At 43.4% G+C, this 18,714-nt stretch overlaps 1 protein-coding gene across 1 annotated transcript; it reads left to right on the top strand.

The window, feature by feature from the left end:
- C14H8orf33 (chromosome 14 C8orf33 homolog) lies at positions 16,136–18,507 on the top strand. The gene is made up of 6 exons (XM_013969044.2): positions 16,136–16,327; positions 16,407–16,452; positions 16,550–16,692; positions 16,884–16,968; positions 17,112–17,258; positions 17,743–18,507. The coding sequence occupies exons 1-6, from the start codon at positions 16,322–16,324 to the stop codon at positions 17,880–17,882; spliced, it is 567 nt and encodes a 188-aa protein (XP_013824498.1). The 5' UTR covers positions 16,136–16,321; the 3' UTR covers positions 17,883–18,507.

Raw genomic sequence — 18,714 nt, 5'->3', positions numbered from 1 at the left:
AGATAATGTACAAAACATAAGACCCTTGTTTATGAAACAGTATGCAGGAAAAAACCTGGTTTTGATAAAGGTTAAAACTGATGGAATGTTGAGCTGACTCTGCATGACTCTGCATCTTTCACTTTGCTCTATGTACAACTCAGGGTATAAAAGCCCCTTTTGAAAATAAAGTTATGGGCCTTGCTCACCGAAGCTTGGTCTCCCCATGTCATTCTTTTGTTCGCCGACGCCGTTCATCCTGAGGGTATCCCTGGACTCTGCTGAGGCTGGACCCCAGCATTCCACATTCTGGGACTAGAGTCTGAAAAGATGATCCTCATCAAGAGGTGTTATGTCACCAACTAGGAAGCAGAATGAAGACTGTGACAAAACAAGAGATCACAAAACAGAGTGACCTGTGAGTTGAGAAGCAGTGTCTCACGCCAGTTCGTGCTGCCTCCGATGTCGGGAGTCCTTGGTTGCCTGTTTGTATTTTATGATTTTAAATTTTACTATGTATTTAGCTCTTTCAAAACAATGAAGTATAATTGATGCCTGTTTATATTTTAAATTAAGGCAATAAAAAATACTTGGGAACTCTATGAATGAGTGTGTTTATGAATCAGAAATGCATTTGAGTGAGATGGTGGCTATAAGGCCAGGACACCCCTAAATGTCAAAATTTGGAAGGCTTTACCTAGAATTATTTGGTTTTTTGAAGCAATCCCCTTGTTTTTGCCCTATGTAGAAGATATTTTATTGCTGGGTGTTCTTTTTGCAGGACTAGAGGAAGGATATGGAAGGATCAGCTGTCTCCTGTATTTAGTTTTTTATCTAAGGATTCAGTTTTGACTTTTTTTTTTAATCCTTCATAAGTGATAGAATATTTTTCATCAGGAAGTGTAAAATGTCTTGTTGTATCTCTTTTTGTGATATTAGTAGCCAATAAAAATTATAATTTTCTTAATTTTAAAAATTGGCACATTCCACAACTACTGAAGCCACATACAGAAACTACTGAAGCCCATGTGCCTAGACTCTGTGCTCTGCAACAAGAAGCCACTACCATGAGAAGCCTGAACACTGCAACTAGAGTAGCCCTGCTTGCCACAACTAGAGAAAAGTCCACATACAGAAATGAAGACCCAGTGCAACCAAAAGAAATAAAATGAAAATTTGGAATTGCAGGAAGTTCCTGGCAGTCTAGTGGTTAGGACTCAGCCCTTCCACTACTGGGGCCTGGATTCAATCCTTGGTTGGGGAACTGAGATGTCACAATTTGAGCAGCACGGTCAAAAAATAAGCAAAATTTTTTAAATTAGAGCTGCAAAATACTAATTTCTAATTTGGGCCTCCCTGGTAGCTCAACTGGTAAAGAATCCACCTGCAATGCAGGACACCCCGGTTTGATTCCTGGTCTGGAGGATCCCCTGGAGAAGGGATAGGCCACCCACTCCAGTATTCTCAGGCTTCCTTGGTGACTCAGATGGTAAAGAATCCACCTACAATGCAGGTAGACCTGGGTTTAATCCCAGGGTTAGGAAGATCCCCTGGAGGAGGGCATGGCAACCCACTCCAGTATTCTTGCCTAGAGAATCCCCATGGACAGAGAAGCCTGATAGTCTATAGTCCTTTGGGGTCACAAAGAGTTGGACAAGACTGAGTGACTAAGCACATACACAATTTCTAATTTGGTCATTCATTTTTTTTTTGGCTAGAACTTCTATGAAGGAACTTCTACTCAACAATTGTCTAGTTATCCTGAGGGATAACACACTTAGTAAAAGCAGAATCAACCCTTTATTCTTTTATTTGCCAGTTTTCAAAATAACAAACCAAGTCCCTAGCATTCCTCAAAGGGGACCAGTGAGTCAGGAATTCTCCCCTGAGTATTAGACCAGCCCTAACAAGCCCTAAGACCAACCCCTAGATGTGACAAGGTGATCAAATGGCATTTTATCTGTCACCAGGAGACTTAATCCTCTTTCATGAGTGTGACATCATATAAAGTCTCTATAGCTTTTAATCTATAATAATTAACAATTAAATGACAAGAAACCAGGAGAAAAAATATACAACTGAAACAACTTCACAGGTGGTTCAGATATTATTAAGAAACAGTTTAAAACAAATAAAACAATGATTAGTATATGTAAGAAAGCAAAGAGCTACAGAATGCACTAGAAGTCAAATAAAAATTAAAATTCAGAGTTCAATAGACAAGAGAATTCATTGGCAGGTAGCAGGTAACAAAACAGAGGATTAGGTAACTGGAAAGTACATAAGTGAAAGTATTCAGGTTAAAACACAGTGAGGAAAAAGCAGGACGGAGAATACAGAAAAGAGCATAAGGAGTAGGTACAACCAGGCAGGAAGCATATTGTGAGTATCTCACAGTTCTGGGAAGAGAGGAGAAAAGGAACAGGTAAAAAAAAAAAAAAAATAGTTTAAGAAATGTTGGCCTAGGTGATCCAGTGGTTAAGAATTCACCTGCCAGCACTATTTACAATAGCTAGAACATGAAAGCAACCTAGATGTCCATCAACAGATGAATGGATAAAGAAGTTGTGGTACATATACACAGTGGAATATTACTCAGCCATAAAAAGGAACATATTTGAGTCTGTTCTAATGAGGCGGACTCATTTCACTCTATTATACAGAGTGAAATGAGTCAGAAAGAGAAAGATAAATACCATATTCTAACACATATATACGGAATCTAGACAAATGGTACCGAAGAATTTACTTACAGAGCAACAGTGGAGAAACAGACAAAGAGAATAGACTTATGGACGTGGGAAGAGGGGAAGAGAGGGTGAGATGTACGGAAAGAGTAACATGGAAACTTACATAACCACATGTAAAATAGACAGCCAAGGGGAATTTGCTGTATGGCTCAGGAAACTCAAACAGAGGTTCTGTATCAACCTAGAGGGGTGGGATGGGGAGGGAGATGGGAGGGAGGTTCAAAAGGGAGGGGATATATGTATACCTATGGCTGATTCATGTTGAGGTTTGACAGAAAACAGCAAAATTTTGTAAAGCAATTATCCTTCAAGAAAAAATAAATTAATTTAAAAAATCTGTCTGCAGCCCAAAATAATAAATAAATAAAGGATTTAGGATTTTATTTTTAAAAAAGAAATACTGGCCTACATTTTTCCACAACTGGCTAGTGTCTGTAAGCCATAGATTCAAAAAGCTTGAAGAACCTAAGTAAGGTCAATGCAAAGACCACACTCGTGGGTATAATATAGTCAAACTGTCGAAAACTGAAAAAAAAATCAAGAGTAACAAGAGGAAAAAGATTTATCATCTTCAAAGCAAAATAATACTGCAGACTGGCTTTTCAACTTCAGAAGTGGGAGATAGTGGACAAAAGGACAATTTTGATGTATTGAAGAAAATAACTTCTAACCTAGAATTCTAGGTTCAGCAAAAATATTATTCAAAATTGAAAGCCAGGACACTGTGATGACAGTGGAATGAACTCTTGAATCTATATCACAGCAGAACACAGCTGGCAAGAATCATTAAAACAAAACAGAAAACTCAGCCCAAACTAACAACCTTCTTAATGTCTCTGGAAATTGTACTAAGGGTGAATAGCAAATTAAGCAATGTTTATTCAACAAAATTCTACTAAAACTTTGTCAGAAAAACAAGAGTGTGTGGCATCTGAACCATGGCTCATTGCATACCCGCCCAGCTCAGCATGATGGATGTTCTGCTGAGGTGCGACTAAGAAGGAGCTTCCTCTCTGCTCCATATCCAGGGAAAGTGCCCACATCTCACCAGGTTAGGCTGCCAGCATTTATCACCCCCTCCAAGTCCATCTGTTGATCTGTTGCTACTGGGGAAGAGCAGAAGGCAATTACTAAGAGCTCCCAAAAGAAAGAAGCAGCTGGGCCAAAGCAGAAACAATGCTCAGTTTTGGATGTGTCTGGTGGTGAAAGTAAAGTCTGATGCTGTAAAGAATAATATTGCATAGAAACTTGAAATATTAGGTCCATGAATCAAAGTAAATTGGACATAGTTAAGCAGGAGATGGAGCATCAATTCTTTGGCCCTCAGCCTTCTTTATGGTCCAGCTCTCACATCCATACATGACTACTGGAAAAACCATAGCTTTGATTAGACAGACATTTGTTGGCTTTTGAATATGCTGTCTAGGTTGGTCATAACTTTTCTTCCAAAGAGCAAGTCTCTTTTAATTTCATGGCTGCAGTCACCATCTGCAGTAATTTTTGGAGCCTGCAAAAATAGTTTGTCACTGTTCCCATTGTTTCCCCATCTATTTGCCATGAAGTGATGGGACCAGATGCCATGATCTTAGTTTTCTGAATGTTGAGTTTTAGGCCAACTTTTTCACTCTCTTCTTTCACTTTCATCAAGAGGTCCTTTAGTTCTTCGATTTCTGCCATAAGGATGGTGTCATCTGCATATCTGAGGTTATTGATTCTCCCAGCAATCTTGATTCCAACTTGCGCTTCATCCAGCCTGGCATTTTGCTTAATGTACTCTGTATATAAGTGAAATAAGCAGGTTGACAATATACAGTTTTGATGTCCTCCTTTCCCAATTTGGAACCAGTCTGTTGTTCCATCTCCAGTTCTAACTGTAGCTTCCCGATCTGCATATAGATTTCTCAGGAGGCAGGTCACATGGTCTGGTGTTCCCATCTCTTTCAGAATTTTCCACATTTTATTGCAATCCACACAGTCAAAGACTTTGGTGTAGTCAGTAAAGCAGAAGTAGATGTTTTTCTGGAATTCTCTTGCTTTTTCAATAATCCAATGGATGTTGGCCTTTTCTAAATCCAGCTTGAACATCTGGAAGTTCGTGGTTCACATACCATTGAAGCTTGGCTTGGAGAATTTTGAGCATTACTTTGCTAGCGTGTGAGATGAGTTCAGTTGTGCAGTATTCTGAGCATTCTTTGGCATTGTCTTTCTTTGGGATTGGAATGAAACTGAAAAATGAATGGGAATGGGTGAATTTAATTCAGATGACCATTATATCTACTACTGTGGCAAGAAACCCTTGGAAGAAATGTAGTAGCCCTCATAGTCAACAGAAGAGTCCAAAATGTAATACTTGGGTGCAATCTCAAAGATGACAGAATGATCTCAGTTTGCTTCCAAGGTGACCCATTCAGCATCACAGTGATCCAAGTCTATGCCCAGTCACTAATATGATGACTCTACCCATGGACATCACCAGATGGTCAATAATGAAATCAGATTGATTGTGTTCTTTGCAGCTGAAGATGGAGAAGCTCTATACAGTCCACAAAAATAAGACCTGGAGCTGACTGTTGCTCAGATCATGATCTCCTTATTGCAAAATTCAGGCTTAAATTGAAGAAAGTAGGGAAAACCGCTAGGCCATTCAGATATGACCTAAGTTAAATCTCTTATGCTTATACAGTGGAGGTGATAAATAGATTCAAGGGATTAGATCAGGTAGACAGAGTGCCTGAAGAACTATGGATGGAGGTTTGTAACATTGTACAGGAAGCAGTGACCAAATCCATTTCAAGGAAAAAGAAATATAAAAAGACAGAGTGGTTATCTGAGGAGGCTTTATAACAGCTGAGGAAAGAAGAGAAGCAAAAGGCAAAGGAGAAAGGGAAAGATACACCCAACTGAATGCAGAGTTCCAGAGAAGAGCAATGAGAGAGTAGAAAGCCTTCTTAAGTGAGCAGTGCAAAGAAATAGAGGAAAACAATTAAATGGGAAACACTAGAGATCTCTTCAAGAAAACTGGAGATATCAACAGAACATTTCATGCAAGGATGGGCACAATAAATGACAGAATTGGTAAGGACCTAACAGAAGCAGAAGAGATTAAAAAGAGGTGGCAAGTGTACAAAGAACTATACAAAAATGGTTTTAATGACCCAGATCACCATGATGGTGTGGTCACTCACCTAGAGTCAGACATCCTGGAATACAAAGTCAAGTGGACCTTAGGAAGTATTACTACAAATAAAGCTAGTGGAGAGGATGGAAATCCACTTGAGCTATTTCAAATCCTAAAAGATGATGCTGTCCAAGTGCTGCACTCAGTATGTCAGCAAATTTGGAAAACTCAACAATGGCCACAGGACTGGAAAAGGCCAATTTTCCCAGTCCCAAAGAAAGGCAATGCCAAAGAAAGAGCAAAGTACTGTACAGTTTTGCTCATCTCAAATGCTAGCAAGGTTATGCTCAAAATTCTTAAGGTAGGCTTCAGCAATACATGAACTGAGAACTTCCAGATGTAAAAACTAGATTTCAAAGAGGCAGAGGAAGCAGAGATAATTTGCCAACATTCACTGGATCATGAAGAAAGCAAGAGATTTCCAGAGAAACATCTACTTCTGCTTCATTGACTACGCTAAAGCCTTTGACAGTGCGGATCACAACAAACTGGAAAATTCTTAAACAGATGGGCATACCAGACCACCTTACCTTTCTCTGGGGAAACCTGTATGCAAGTCAAGAAGCAACAATTAGAACTGGACATGAAACAATGGGCTGGTTCAAAATCGGGAAAGGAGTACATCAAGGCTGTATATTGTCACCCTGCTTATTTAACTTATATGCAGAGTACATCATATGAAATGCTGGATTGGATGAATCAAGCTGGAATCAAGATTGCCAGGAGAACTATCAACAACCTCATGCAGATACCATTATAACAGCAGAAAGTGAAGAGGAACTAAAGAGTCTCTTGATAAGGGTGAAAAAGGAGAGTGCAAAAGCTGGCTTGCAACTCAACATCCAAAAGAACTAAGATCGTGGTATCCAGTCCCATCACTTCATGGCAAATAGGAGGTGGAGAAAGTGGGAGCAGTGACAGATTTTATTTTCTTGGGCTCCAAAATCACTGAATGGTGACTGCAGCCACAAAATTAAAAGTCACTTGCTCCTTGGAAGGAAAGCTATGATATATCTAGACAGTGCGTTAAAAAGCAAAACCATCACCTTGCCAACAAAGGTCCATATAGTCAAAGCTATGGTTTTTCCAGTAGTCATGTACAGATGTGAGAGTTGGACCATAAAGGAGGTCGAGCACTGAAGAACTGATGTTTTTGAATAGTGATGCTGGAGAAGACTCTTAAGAGTCTCTTGGACAGCAAGGAGATCAAACCAGTCAATCCTAAAGGAAATCAGTCCTGACTTATCATTAGAAGGACAGGAGAGGAGTCGGGCCTGGGTTGTAAGTACCTGTGTTGCCTGTGAGGCAATGCAGTGTTATTTGAAGGTAGACTTCAGTTCAGTTCAGTCGCTCAGTCGTGTCCAACTCTTTGCGACCCCATGAATCACAGCACGCCAGGCCTCCCTGTCCATCACCAACTCCCGGAGTTCACTCAGACTCACATCCATCGAGTCAGTGACGCCATCCAGCCATCTCATCCTCAGTCATCCCCTTCTCCTCCTGCCCCCAATCCCTCCCAGAATCAGAGAGTTTTCCAATGAGTCAACTCTTCGCATGAAGTGGCCAAAGTACTGGAGTTTCAGCTTTAGCATTATTCCTTCCAAAGAAATCCCAGGGCTGATCTCCTTCAGAATGGACTGGTTAGATCTCCTTGCAGTCCAAGGGACTCTCAAGAGTCTTCTCCAGCTTACATTAGTTCTAATACACACTGCACACTCTAAAACAAACCTTAAAATTCTTTTAAAAGTATCATTGATATGCTAAGTAGTAGAAAAAATTGAATCCGATAAAATGCTCAGTTAAACCAGAGAAGACAGAAGAGGGTAAGATTTCTAAAAAGAAAACAAGTGTAATGAATAGAAAACTAACTACCATATTAATAATCACTTTAAAAGTGAATGTCTAGCTACAAGACTGCCAAAGCAGATAAAAAAGAAGACCTAATTACACCCTGTCTGTAAGAAACCCACTTTAAATACAAAAACACAGATTAAAAACAAAGGGAGGAGAAAGGCTTACCATGCTAACACTAATGAAGAGAAAGTTGGAGTATCTATATTGATTTCTGACATCCGAGCAAATAAAATTATCAGGGACAATGAGGGGGTATTAAATATGACAAAGGGATCGTGTCTACAAGAAAACACAAGGCTCCTTGCCGTGTGTGCAGCTAACAACAGAACGTCATGTACCTGAGACGGAAACTGAGAGTAGAGCACACTCACCAACAGCATTTGCTCACGTCCTGTTTGGGTGTCTGATTTTTGTATTCTTGAAATATTTCAAACCTATCATTATTATATTTGTTATGGTAATGCACAATCAATGATAATTGATGTTTTTAATACTACATGTCTTGCTAAAGACTCAGATTATGGTTGGCATTTTTAGCACTATTTTTATCAATGTACGTACATTGTTTTTTAGACATAATGCTGTTGCACACTTAACAGACTAATAACTTGTATTCACTGAAAAACTAAAAAATATGTGACTTTTATTGTGTCACTCATTTCATTGCAGTAGTCCAGAACTGAACCTGTCATAGCTCCAAGATGTGCCTGTATTTTAATTGCCATACTTTTTTTTATCTTTATGCTTTTGTTGGGGATTTCACTGTTTAAAATTGCCTCAAGCATAGTGCTGAAGTGCTATCCAATGTCCCTAAGAGCAAGGGAACTGTGATGTGATGTCTTTTTGGAAAGAACACGTGCTAGATACACTTCACTCAGTACAAGTCATAGTGCTGTTGGCTGAGTTCAATGTTTAGGAATCAATAGTACCTAGCAAATAAGATGTCTTTAGAGAGAAACACACATAAAAGAAAGTCATGTATTGATTTGTTGATGAAGATGTTGTGACCAGAGGCTCCTAGAATCCTAACTGCATTTCTCCCAGGAGCAGTGGTTTGTTATTCCATAATTTGTAATTCTCAGCTACTTTATAGAACTACCAGGAATGATGAAAATTGCCTGTACCTAAATATTTATATCTTAAACAGGCTAGGGGAATGTGCCAAGGAAAGACTGTGTTAGTGGAGACTAGTATGTCTCAGGAGATAGGAAGCAGCCATGATGGCTGAGATTGAAACGTTAGGAGTGGTTTCTGGAGTGGCTGTGGGGGTGCAGACAGCCAGGCACGGCTAGATGAAGGCTTGCCGTCCATTTTCTGAGCCTTTATTACATACTAGGGTGGGAGGCAATGGAGAGGAGATTTGATGACATGGAAGACTACACTTTCTACTTCTTCCTCGCCAAAGTTCTGCAAACACCTACTGCCTGATTCTGGGATTTTGAACAGGTGCTCATATTGTCAGGGAAGAAAAATGAGGTGGCTGGTCAAGCAGAGGGCAGTAGGGGTTGCAGGGGCCTGTAAAGATAGGTAGGGAGTGAGGCTCAGAAGGCTGGCAGATCAGCAGGGCCAGAGCAGAGTGAGGTCTGGAAATAGTTGCCTCCGTATGATTTATGGGGCATGTGCTGGCTGGAAGTCAGGAGCTTGGACTTTATGCTGGAAGTAATAGAAGATTTCTAGGCAGGAGAGCAACACAGTTTTGTTTTCTAAAGACCATTCCCACCACATGGTGGCTCAGAAAAGACAGGAGGGAGGCAAGTGCAGCTAGAGAGATGAACAAGAACTCGAACACAGTTCAGGCCAGAGACAGCGTGTGTTGCATGGTGGAGAGGGGTGGAGATTAGTTAGCAGATAAACTGATAGGTGGTGAAAGTAAAGTTCAGTTCAGTTCAGTTGCTCAGTCATGTCTGAATCTTTGCAATGCCATGGACTGCAGCACACCAGACTTCCCTGTCCATCACCAACTCCTAAGTCTTGTTCAAACTCATACCCATTGAGTTAGTAACTGTCTCATCCTCTGTCATCCCCTTCTCTTCCTGTAAAATAAAGTCTGATGCTGTAAAGAACAATATTGCGTAGGAACCTGGAATGTTAGGTCCATGAATCAAGGTAAATTGGAAGTGGTCAAACAGGAGATGGCAAGAGTGAACATCGACATTTCAGGAATCAGTGAACTAAAATGGACCAGAATGGGCGAATTTAATTCAGATGACCATTATATCTACTACTGTGGGCAAGATTCCCTTATAAGAAAGGGAGTAACCCTCACAGTCAACAAAAGAGTCCAAAATGCAGTACCTGGGTCAAATCTCAAAAATGACAGGATGATCTCTGTTCGTTTCCAAGGCAAACCATTCAATATCACAGTAATCCAAGTCTGTGCCTTAACCACTATTGCCGAAGAAGCTGAAGTTCAACTGTTCTATGAAGACCTACATGACCTTCTAGAACTAATACCAAAAAAAAGATGTCCTTTTCATCATAGGGGACTGGAATGCAAAAGTAGGAAGTCAAGAGATACCTGGAATAGTAGGCAAATTTGGCCTTGGAGTACAAAATTAAGCAGGGCAAAGGCTAATAGAATTTTGCCAAGAGAACACATTGGTTATAGCAAGCACCCTCTTCCAGCAACACAAGAGATGACTCTACACATGGACATGACCAGATGGTCAATACTGAAATCATATTGATTCCATTCTTTGCATCTGAAGATGGAGAAGCTCTATACAGTCAACAAAAACAAGACCAGGAGTTAACTGTGGCTCAGATCATGAACTCCTTATTGCAAAATTCAGGCTTAAATTGAAGAAAGTAGGGAAAACCACTAGGCCATTCAGGTATGACCTAAATCAAATCCTTTACTATTATACAATGGAAGTGACAAATAGATTCAAGGGATTAGATCTGATAGACAGAGTGCCTGAAGAACTATGGACGGAGGTTCACAACACTGTACAGGAGTTATCAAAACTGTACAGGATGTTATCAAAACCATCCATGAGAAAAAGAAATGCAAAAAGGAAAAATGGCTGTCTGAGGAGAGCTTACAAATAGTTGAGTAAAGAAGAGAATCAAAAGGCAAAGGAGAAAAGGAAAGATATCCCCATCTGAATTCAGAGTTCCAAAGAATAGCAAGGAGAGATAAGAAAGCCTTCCTCAGTGATCAATGCAAAGAAATAGAGGAAAACAATAGAATGGGAAAGACTAGAGATCTCTTCAAGAAAATTAGAGATACCAAGGGAATATTTCATGCAAAGATGAACACAATAAAGGAAAGAAACAGTATGGACCTAACAGAGCAGAAGATGTTAAGAAGAGGTGGCGAGAATACACAGAAGAACTATACAAAAAGGATCTTCATGATCCAGATAACCATGATGGTGTGATCACTCACCTAGAGTGATCCACACCCTGGAATGTGAAGTCAAGTGGGCCTTAGGAAGCTTCACTACGAACAGAGCTAGTGGAAGTGATGGAATCCAGTTGAGCTATTTCAAATCCTAAAAGATGAGGCTGTGAAAGTGCTGCACTAAATATGCCAGCAAATTTGGAAAACAGCAGTGGCCACAGGACTGGAAAAGGTCAGTTTTCATTCCAATCCTAAAGAAAGACAATGTTAAAGAATGATCAAACTACCACACAATTGCACTCTTTTCACACGCCAACAAAGTAATGCTCAAAATTCTCCAAGCTAGGCTTCAACAGTACATGAACCATGAACTTCCAGATGTTCAAGCTGGACTTAGAAAAGGCAGAGGAACCAGTGATCAAATTGCCAACACCTGTTGGATCATAGAAAAAGCAAGAGAATTCCAGGAAAACATCTACTTCTGCTTTATTGACTACACCAAAGCCTTTGACTGTGTGGATCACAACAAACTGTGAAAAATTCTTCAAGAGATGGGAATATCAGACCACGTGACCTGTCTCCTGAGAAACTTGTATGCAGATCAAGAAGCAACAGTTAGAACTGGACATGAAACAATGGACTTGTTCCAGATTGGGAAAGGAGTATGTCAAGGTTGTATATTGTCACCCTGCTTATTGAACTTACATGAAGACATCATGCAAAATGCTGGGCTGGATGAAGCACAAACTGGAATCAAGATTGCTGGAAGAAATATGGCAATTTCTGGGAGAAATATGCAAGAAAGTGAAGAGGAACTAAAGAGCATCTTGATGAAGGTGAAAGAGGAGAATGAAAAAGTTGGCTTAAAACTCAGTATTCAAAAATCTAAGGTCATGACATCCGTTCCATCACTTCATGGCAAATAGGTGGGGAAACAATGGGAACAGTGACAGACTGTTTTCTTGGGCTCCAAAATCACTGCAGATGGTGACTGCAGCCATGACATTAAAAGCTGCTTGCTCCTTGGAAGAAAAGCCATGACCAACCTAGATAGCGTATTAAAAAGCAGAGACGGCCAACAAAGGTCCATACCATCAAAACTCTGGTTTTTCCAGTAGTCATGTGTGGATGTGAGAGTTGGACCATAAAGAAGGCTGAGCACTGAAAAATTTATGTTTTTGAACTGTCATGTTGGAGAAGAATCTCTCGAGAGTCCCTTGGACTGCAAAGAGATCAAATCTGTCATCCTAAAGGAAATCAATCATGAATGTTCATTGGAAGGACTGATGCTGAAGCTGGAGCTCCAATACTTTGGCCACCGGAGGTGAAGTGCCAGCTTGTTATAAAAGACCCTGATGCTGGGAAAGATTGAAGGCAGGAGAAGGGGACGACAGAGGGTGAGATGGTTGGATGGCATCACTGACATGAGTTTGAGCAAGCCCTGGGAGATGGTGAAGGACAGGGAAGCCTGGCGGGCTGCAGTCCATGGGGTCACAAAGAGTCAGACACGACTTAGGGACAGACCAACAACAAACTAATAGGACTCAGTGACTGACTGGGAGTAAGGGCTGTGGAAGAAGAAGCATCTGGAGTGAGGCGCAAGTTCAGGCACACATGTCTGGGCTAAGAAGGCTTCTGCAGGGAGTAGTTCTGGGCCAAGTCACAGGGAGGTTTCACAGCCAAAGAAGGCAGGGAAAACCCCCTTAGGATCTGTAACTTACTCACCTCTAAAACTCATTTCCCAGAACTTAGAGACATCCTAACTGTGGTTATTATAAAATATGTCTACCAAAAAATAAATTAAAATAGAAAACATCTAAAATGCCTTTGGTATTACTCATGAAGAGAAAGCCTGAACTAGAACCAACCAGCTAGGCTTTGCTAGATTCTGATCCTCAGAAACTATGAGTTAATGAATGTTTGATATTTTCAGTGTGCTAAGTTTCCTGGTAATTTGTTACCCCTCAATAAATACCTAAAATGTTAGCTTTTTGAGTTGGCCAAAAAGTTCGTTCAGTTTTTTCCATACGATGGCTCTCGTAGTGCTTAATTGTCTTTAACTTTATTTTGAGCAACTTTGTTAGATTGCATTGTGACAGCTGTTGTATGGGTGTGCATTTAAAACAACTTACCAAAATTGGTGAATTTTTCTTTTTTCTATTCAACCACTGTGAGCACAATGTAGAATATTACTTCCTCGACTAGGGATCAAACCTGTGCTTTCTGCAGTAGAAGCACAGTGTCTTAACCACTGGACAACTAGGGAAGTCAGTGATTTTTTTGTGTAACCATTTTAATATTAGAGATGTTAGGGGAAAAGCAACATTTTTGGCCTATTATGCTTTATTATTTCAAGAAAGGTAAAAACACAACTGAAACGCAAAAGAAGATTTCTTTGCAATATATGAAGAAGGTGCTGGGACTGATTGAATGTGTCAAAAGTGGTTTGTGAAGTTTCATGCTGGAGATTTCTCTCTGGATGATGCTCCACAGTAGGGTAGACAAGTTGAAGTTGATAGCAATCAAATTAAGAACATTAATTGAGAACAAGCAAATTACAGCATGAGGGAGATAGCTAATATATTCAAAATATCCAAATCAAGCATTGAAAATCAGTTACACCAGCTTGATTATGTTCATCACTTTGATGTTTGGGTTCCACATAAGTGAAAAAACCTTGACCATATTTCCACATGTGATTCCCTACTTAAATATAATGAAAACTTTCTGTTTTTAAAACAAATTGTGACAGGCAATTAAACGTGGATACTATACAGTAATGTGAAATGGAAGTGATCTTGGGGCAAGCAAAATGAACAAACACCAACCACACCAAAGGCCAGTCTTCATCCAAAGAAGATAATGTTGTGTGTGTGATGGGAGTGGAAGGGAGTCATCTGTTATGAGATTCTTCCAGAAAACCAAACAATTAATTCCAACAAGTACTGCTCCCAATTAGATCAACTGAAGGCAGCACTTGACAAAAAGTGTCCAGAATTAGTCAACAGAAAATGCAAAATCTTCCATCTGGATAATTCAAGATTGCATGTTTCTTTGACGATCAGGAAAAAACTGTTAGAGCTTGGCTGGGACATTCTGATTCATCTGCCATGTTCACCAGACATTGCACCTTCAGATTTCCATTTATTTTGGTCTTTATAAAATACTTTTTTATATTTTTAATTGGAGGATAATTGCTTTACAATGTTGTGTTGGTTTCTGCCATACATCAACATGAATCAGTCATAGGTATACATATGTACAATATTCTCTTAATGAAAAAAAAATTCTATTCCTTGGAAGACTGTAAAAGTCACCTGGAACAATTCTTTGCTCCAAAACATAAAATGTTTAGGAAGATGAAATTATGAAGTTGCCTGAAAAACTGCAGACTGTAGTGGAACAAAACGGTGAATAAATTGTTCATTAAAGTTCTCGGTGAAAATGGAAAATGTGTCTTTTATTTTTACTTAAAAACTAAAGAAACGGGCTTCGCTGGTGGCTCCGTGGTAAAGAATCTGCCTACCAACCCAGGAGACATAGGTTCAATCCCTGATGCACGAAGATCCCACCTGTGCTGGGGCAACTAAGCCTGTGCACCGCAGCTACTGAGCCGGTGCTCTAGAGCCCAGGAGCTGGAACTCTTGAAGCCCGTGGTCCACATCAAGAGGAGCCACCACAACGACGTGCACCACAACTGGAGAGGAGTCCCCGTTCACCACCATCGGAGACAAGCCCCTGCAGCAGTGAAGACCCAGCACAGCCCTAAATAAATAAATAAATGGTAAAATTAAAAAAAAAAAAAAAACTGAAGGAACTATCGGGATGAGCAAACTCTACTTTCTGATACCGCCCATCCTCTTGCCTCAGGAAGAGACCCAGATTTCACTGACAGGAATGATGAACAGCACCGCGCACTCCCGCCCTCCTGATGCCTGTGAAAGAAAGTGAAAGTGAAGTCGCTCAGTCGTGTCCGACTCTTGTGACCCCATGGACTGTAGCCCACCAGGCTCCTCTGTCCATGGGATCTTCCAGGCAAGAATACTGGAGTGGGTTGCCATTTCCTTCTCCAGGTGACCTTCCCGACCCAGGGATCGAACCCGGGTCTCCGTCATTGTAGGGAGACGCTTTTACTGCCTGACCCGCAGGGAAGTCCCTGACGCCTGTGCTGCGGGGCCAACAGCGGCTGTGCAGTAGGGTGGCCCTGGGCCGGGAGCCTGGAAGCGCAGGGAGATGGTGCCGACCACACAGCAGCGTCCGGGGAAGGCCGCGACACTGCGACACTCCTCCGAGGGATGAGGGGGTTCCCTCAACCCCCGAACCCCTCTCTCACCCTCTCTTCCACTTCTCTTGCATTTCGGTCCGGGGCCCCACGACCCGCCCACCTCGCCGTGTGGCTCGCCCCCGCCCTGCTTCCTGCTGCCAGAGCAGCCCCGCCAGGGCTGCAGCTCCTCGGAGGACTTTGCTGACCACTCCCCGCCCTGCTGGGGCCACTGTTACAGCGTCGCTTTCAGTGACAGCTATTCATGTCTGTTTACGGGCCTTCTTTATTGTATTGTTTATGTTTTTTGTGGCCGCGACGGGTGTTTGTTGCTGCACATGGGCTTTCTCTACATGTGGCCAGCAAGGGCTACTCTCTAGTTGCAGCCGCAGGCCTCTCGCTGCGGAGGCTTCTTCTGTTGCAGGGTTCAGGGTCTAGGCTCCGCGCCTTCAGCAGTTGCCTACTGGGGGCTCTGCTGCCCAGGCACGTGGGATCTTCCCAGACCAGGGATCCAACCCGTGTCCCCTGTGTTGGCAGGCAAGTTCTTAACTGCTGGGCCTCCAGGGAAGCCCCCTGTTTTCCCACTGTTCCCGCCCCACTAGCAGGTGGTTCCCTTGAGTAGCAGGTACCTTCCCTTGAGTAGTGTCCCTTCATCCAGAGCAGTGCCTGCAACCTCTCCAGTATCTTGCCTTAAGAATCCCAGGGACAGAGGAGCTGGCGAGCTACAGTCCATGGGGTCGCAAGAGTCGGACACGACTGAGCGACTAACCCACCACCACTACCTGCAACCTAGTAGGTCCTGAGTGGGTCTCATCCAGGCGGTACTCCGAGCGCCTGCGCCCCACCCACAGCGCGCCCAGCCCCCGCCCCGCGGAACTCTGCGACGCAGACTTGTTTCCCTGGGAGCGCATTCGGCGTGGGACCCCAGTCCTTCTAGGTCCCAGCGGCAGCGCATGGCGGTAAGCGGTGTACAGGCGGGGAACGCCTTTGGGCGGTCGGCGGCTCCTCATGACCCTCGTCCTTTCCCCCTTTCCCCAGGCTCCAGGACATCCTGCTCGGGAGACAGCGGCAGCCCCAGGCCCAGGTACTGCCGGTGCACCCTGCAGCCCCTGGTTCCCCAGGCTGCTTCCTAAAGCCCCGAGTCCTTTCACTGTAAGGCCTCAGCCAGTCCGTCTGCTTAGGGCGCCCTACGTGCCGTGACTCTGCCTCGAGGACCAAGAAGCAAAAGAAGAAAACCCGGGATGGGTCGTCTGTTGCCAATGGAAGCGGGAAGACCCCAGAAAAACAGGCCCCCGAGGAAGCCCCCCTAAGCGCAGAGGCCCAGGCAAGGGCGGGCCTCAGTCGGGAAGGGTGAAGTCCCGGGCACGTACTGGGCTGGGAGCCCGCCTGTGGGTGTGGTCCCGAATTTACAGCGGGAAGTGGGTGAGATGCGGCGTTTGGGGTTCCTATGGGATGAGGCTGGAGGCCCCAGCGCCCCGATGCCCGCTTACAGTCACTAACCACAATCCATCATAGGCTGAGCAGCTGGCTCGGGAACTGGCCTGGTGCGTGGAAAAGCTGGAGCTGGGACTGAAGATGCAGAGACCCACCCCTAAGCAGAGTGAGGGCCCATCTGTAGTTGGGGGAGGGAAACGGTGACAGTCTTATGGCCTCAGGTGCTGCCAAGGGATGGAATTGTTGCCTTTGCGGTAGGACAGTTGGAAGTGAGGATAGAAGTTACTAGTCCTTTGTTTTCATTTGCAGAAGAACAAGCTCTTGGAGCAATCCGAACCTTGCGCAGCCAGAGAACCCCCCTGCCCCGGAAGAGGCAGCTGATGCGCTCTTTGTTTGGGGACTACAGGGCTCAGATAGAAGCCGAGTGGCGCGAGGCCCTGCAGGCTCTCAGGACTGGTGAGAAGCTGAGAACTGGTTGATGAAGAACTGCCTAGTTCAAGGGGGCAGAAGGAAAAGCCTGGGCAGTGAAAGGGGGAAGCCTCGAGCAGCGGGGCTCCCACAGTAGGAGGGGACTCAGGAAAGCCGCGGGGAGAAAGCCTGGGGCGAGGGTCACAGAACGCAGGCTTGGACTAGGGAGGCAAGGAGAGCAGCGTTAGTGAATCTCTGTGATTTTTAAGGGTGTGAGATGATAGTACTTACCTTATAATTTTGAGAAGCCAGTAAGTTAATTTTTACAATGAGGTTAGAGTTGTATGGGCAGTTAATATTTGCTGCTGCTACTGCTGCTAAGTCACTTCAGTCGTGTCCGACTCTATGTGACCCCAGAGACGGCAGCCCACGAGGCTCCCTCATCCCTGGGATTCTCCAGGCAAGAACACTGGAGTGGGGTGCCACTGCTATTATTATTCAATTCTGATACTGTCCCTCTCTTCGCTTACAGCTGCCCACTCAGCCCAGGTGCAGCCTGTAGGTGAGGCTGCCAGAAAAAAAAGCCGAAGGGTCTGCAGACCTCGTCCAGAAGGAAGGTCCAAGGGCACCTCGGATACTCATGATGAAGAGTTTAGGTTTAATTTCTTTTAGCCTCTTCCCTAGAGTGGCCACCTCTGCAGTGGGGCAGGGTTTCTCTGGAGTGCAGCACTTTTCCAGGAATGCTGTAGGGCAGATGGGAGACCTGCATGTTGGGTGCTGACAAGCCCAGGACCCCATTTGTAGGTTTTCAGCTGAGATGTCCCTCCTGCCAGGATAGGGAGGTTCCTTTAGATGGTTCTACAGTAGACTGAAGTGAGTGTTCACACTGTGTTGTAAAACAGCTGTCCCCAGCCTTTTTGACACCAGGGACAGATTTCATGGAAAACAGTTTTTCCACAGAGAGGGTGGGAGATGAAACTCAGGTTGTAATGCAAGCAATGGGGAGTGGATATAAATACAGATGAATCTTTCCTTGTTCGCTGTCTTTTCATCTCCTGCTGTGTGGCCTGGTTCCTAACAGGCCATAGACCAGTACTGGCCCAGGGGTTAGGGACCCCTGTTATAAGACTCTCAACAGTCTCAGGAGCAGACTAAGTAGGTATTGTTAATAAGGGTTAGTGGGGAAGCTGTATAGTTGTACACTGGTGCTCACTTATGGAAGGATGTCCTCTCAAGTGGTATGGCGCTCCATACCATTGAGTCCCATTGCTGTAATAAAACTTTCTTAAGAAATGTGGATAAGCAAAAGCGTGTGCTAACTGCTGTTATGGGAAATGTAGATGAGGTGGTGTCAGGCACTGCTGGGTGCAGGCTCTCACCCCAGGGCTTGGTCCTTTGTATTGCCTTCATTCCTGAGCAGGTGTCATCCTCAAGGAGCCAGTGTATCCCCCAGCAGCCCAGGCTTTGTTCTGAGGAGCAGGTAGCTTCTTGCCTTAAGAATCCT

This window comes from Capra hircus, chromosome 14 (genome assembly GCF_001704415.2).
Source record: "Capra hircus breed San Clemente chromosome 14, ASM170441v1, whole genome shotgun sequence".
NCBI lineage: Eukaryota > Metazoa > Chordata > Mammalia > Artiodactyla > Bovidae > Capra > Capra hircus.
The sequence above is the reverse complement of the archived record's forward strand: the minus strand, read 5'-3'. Positions and strand labels throughout refer to the sequence as shown.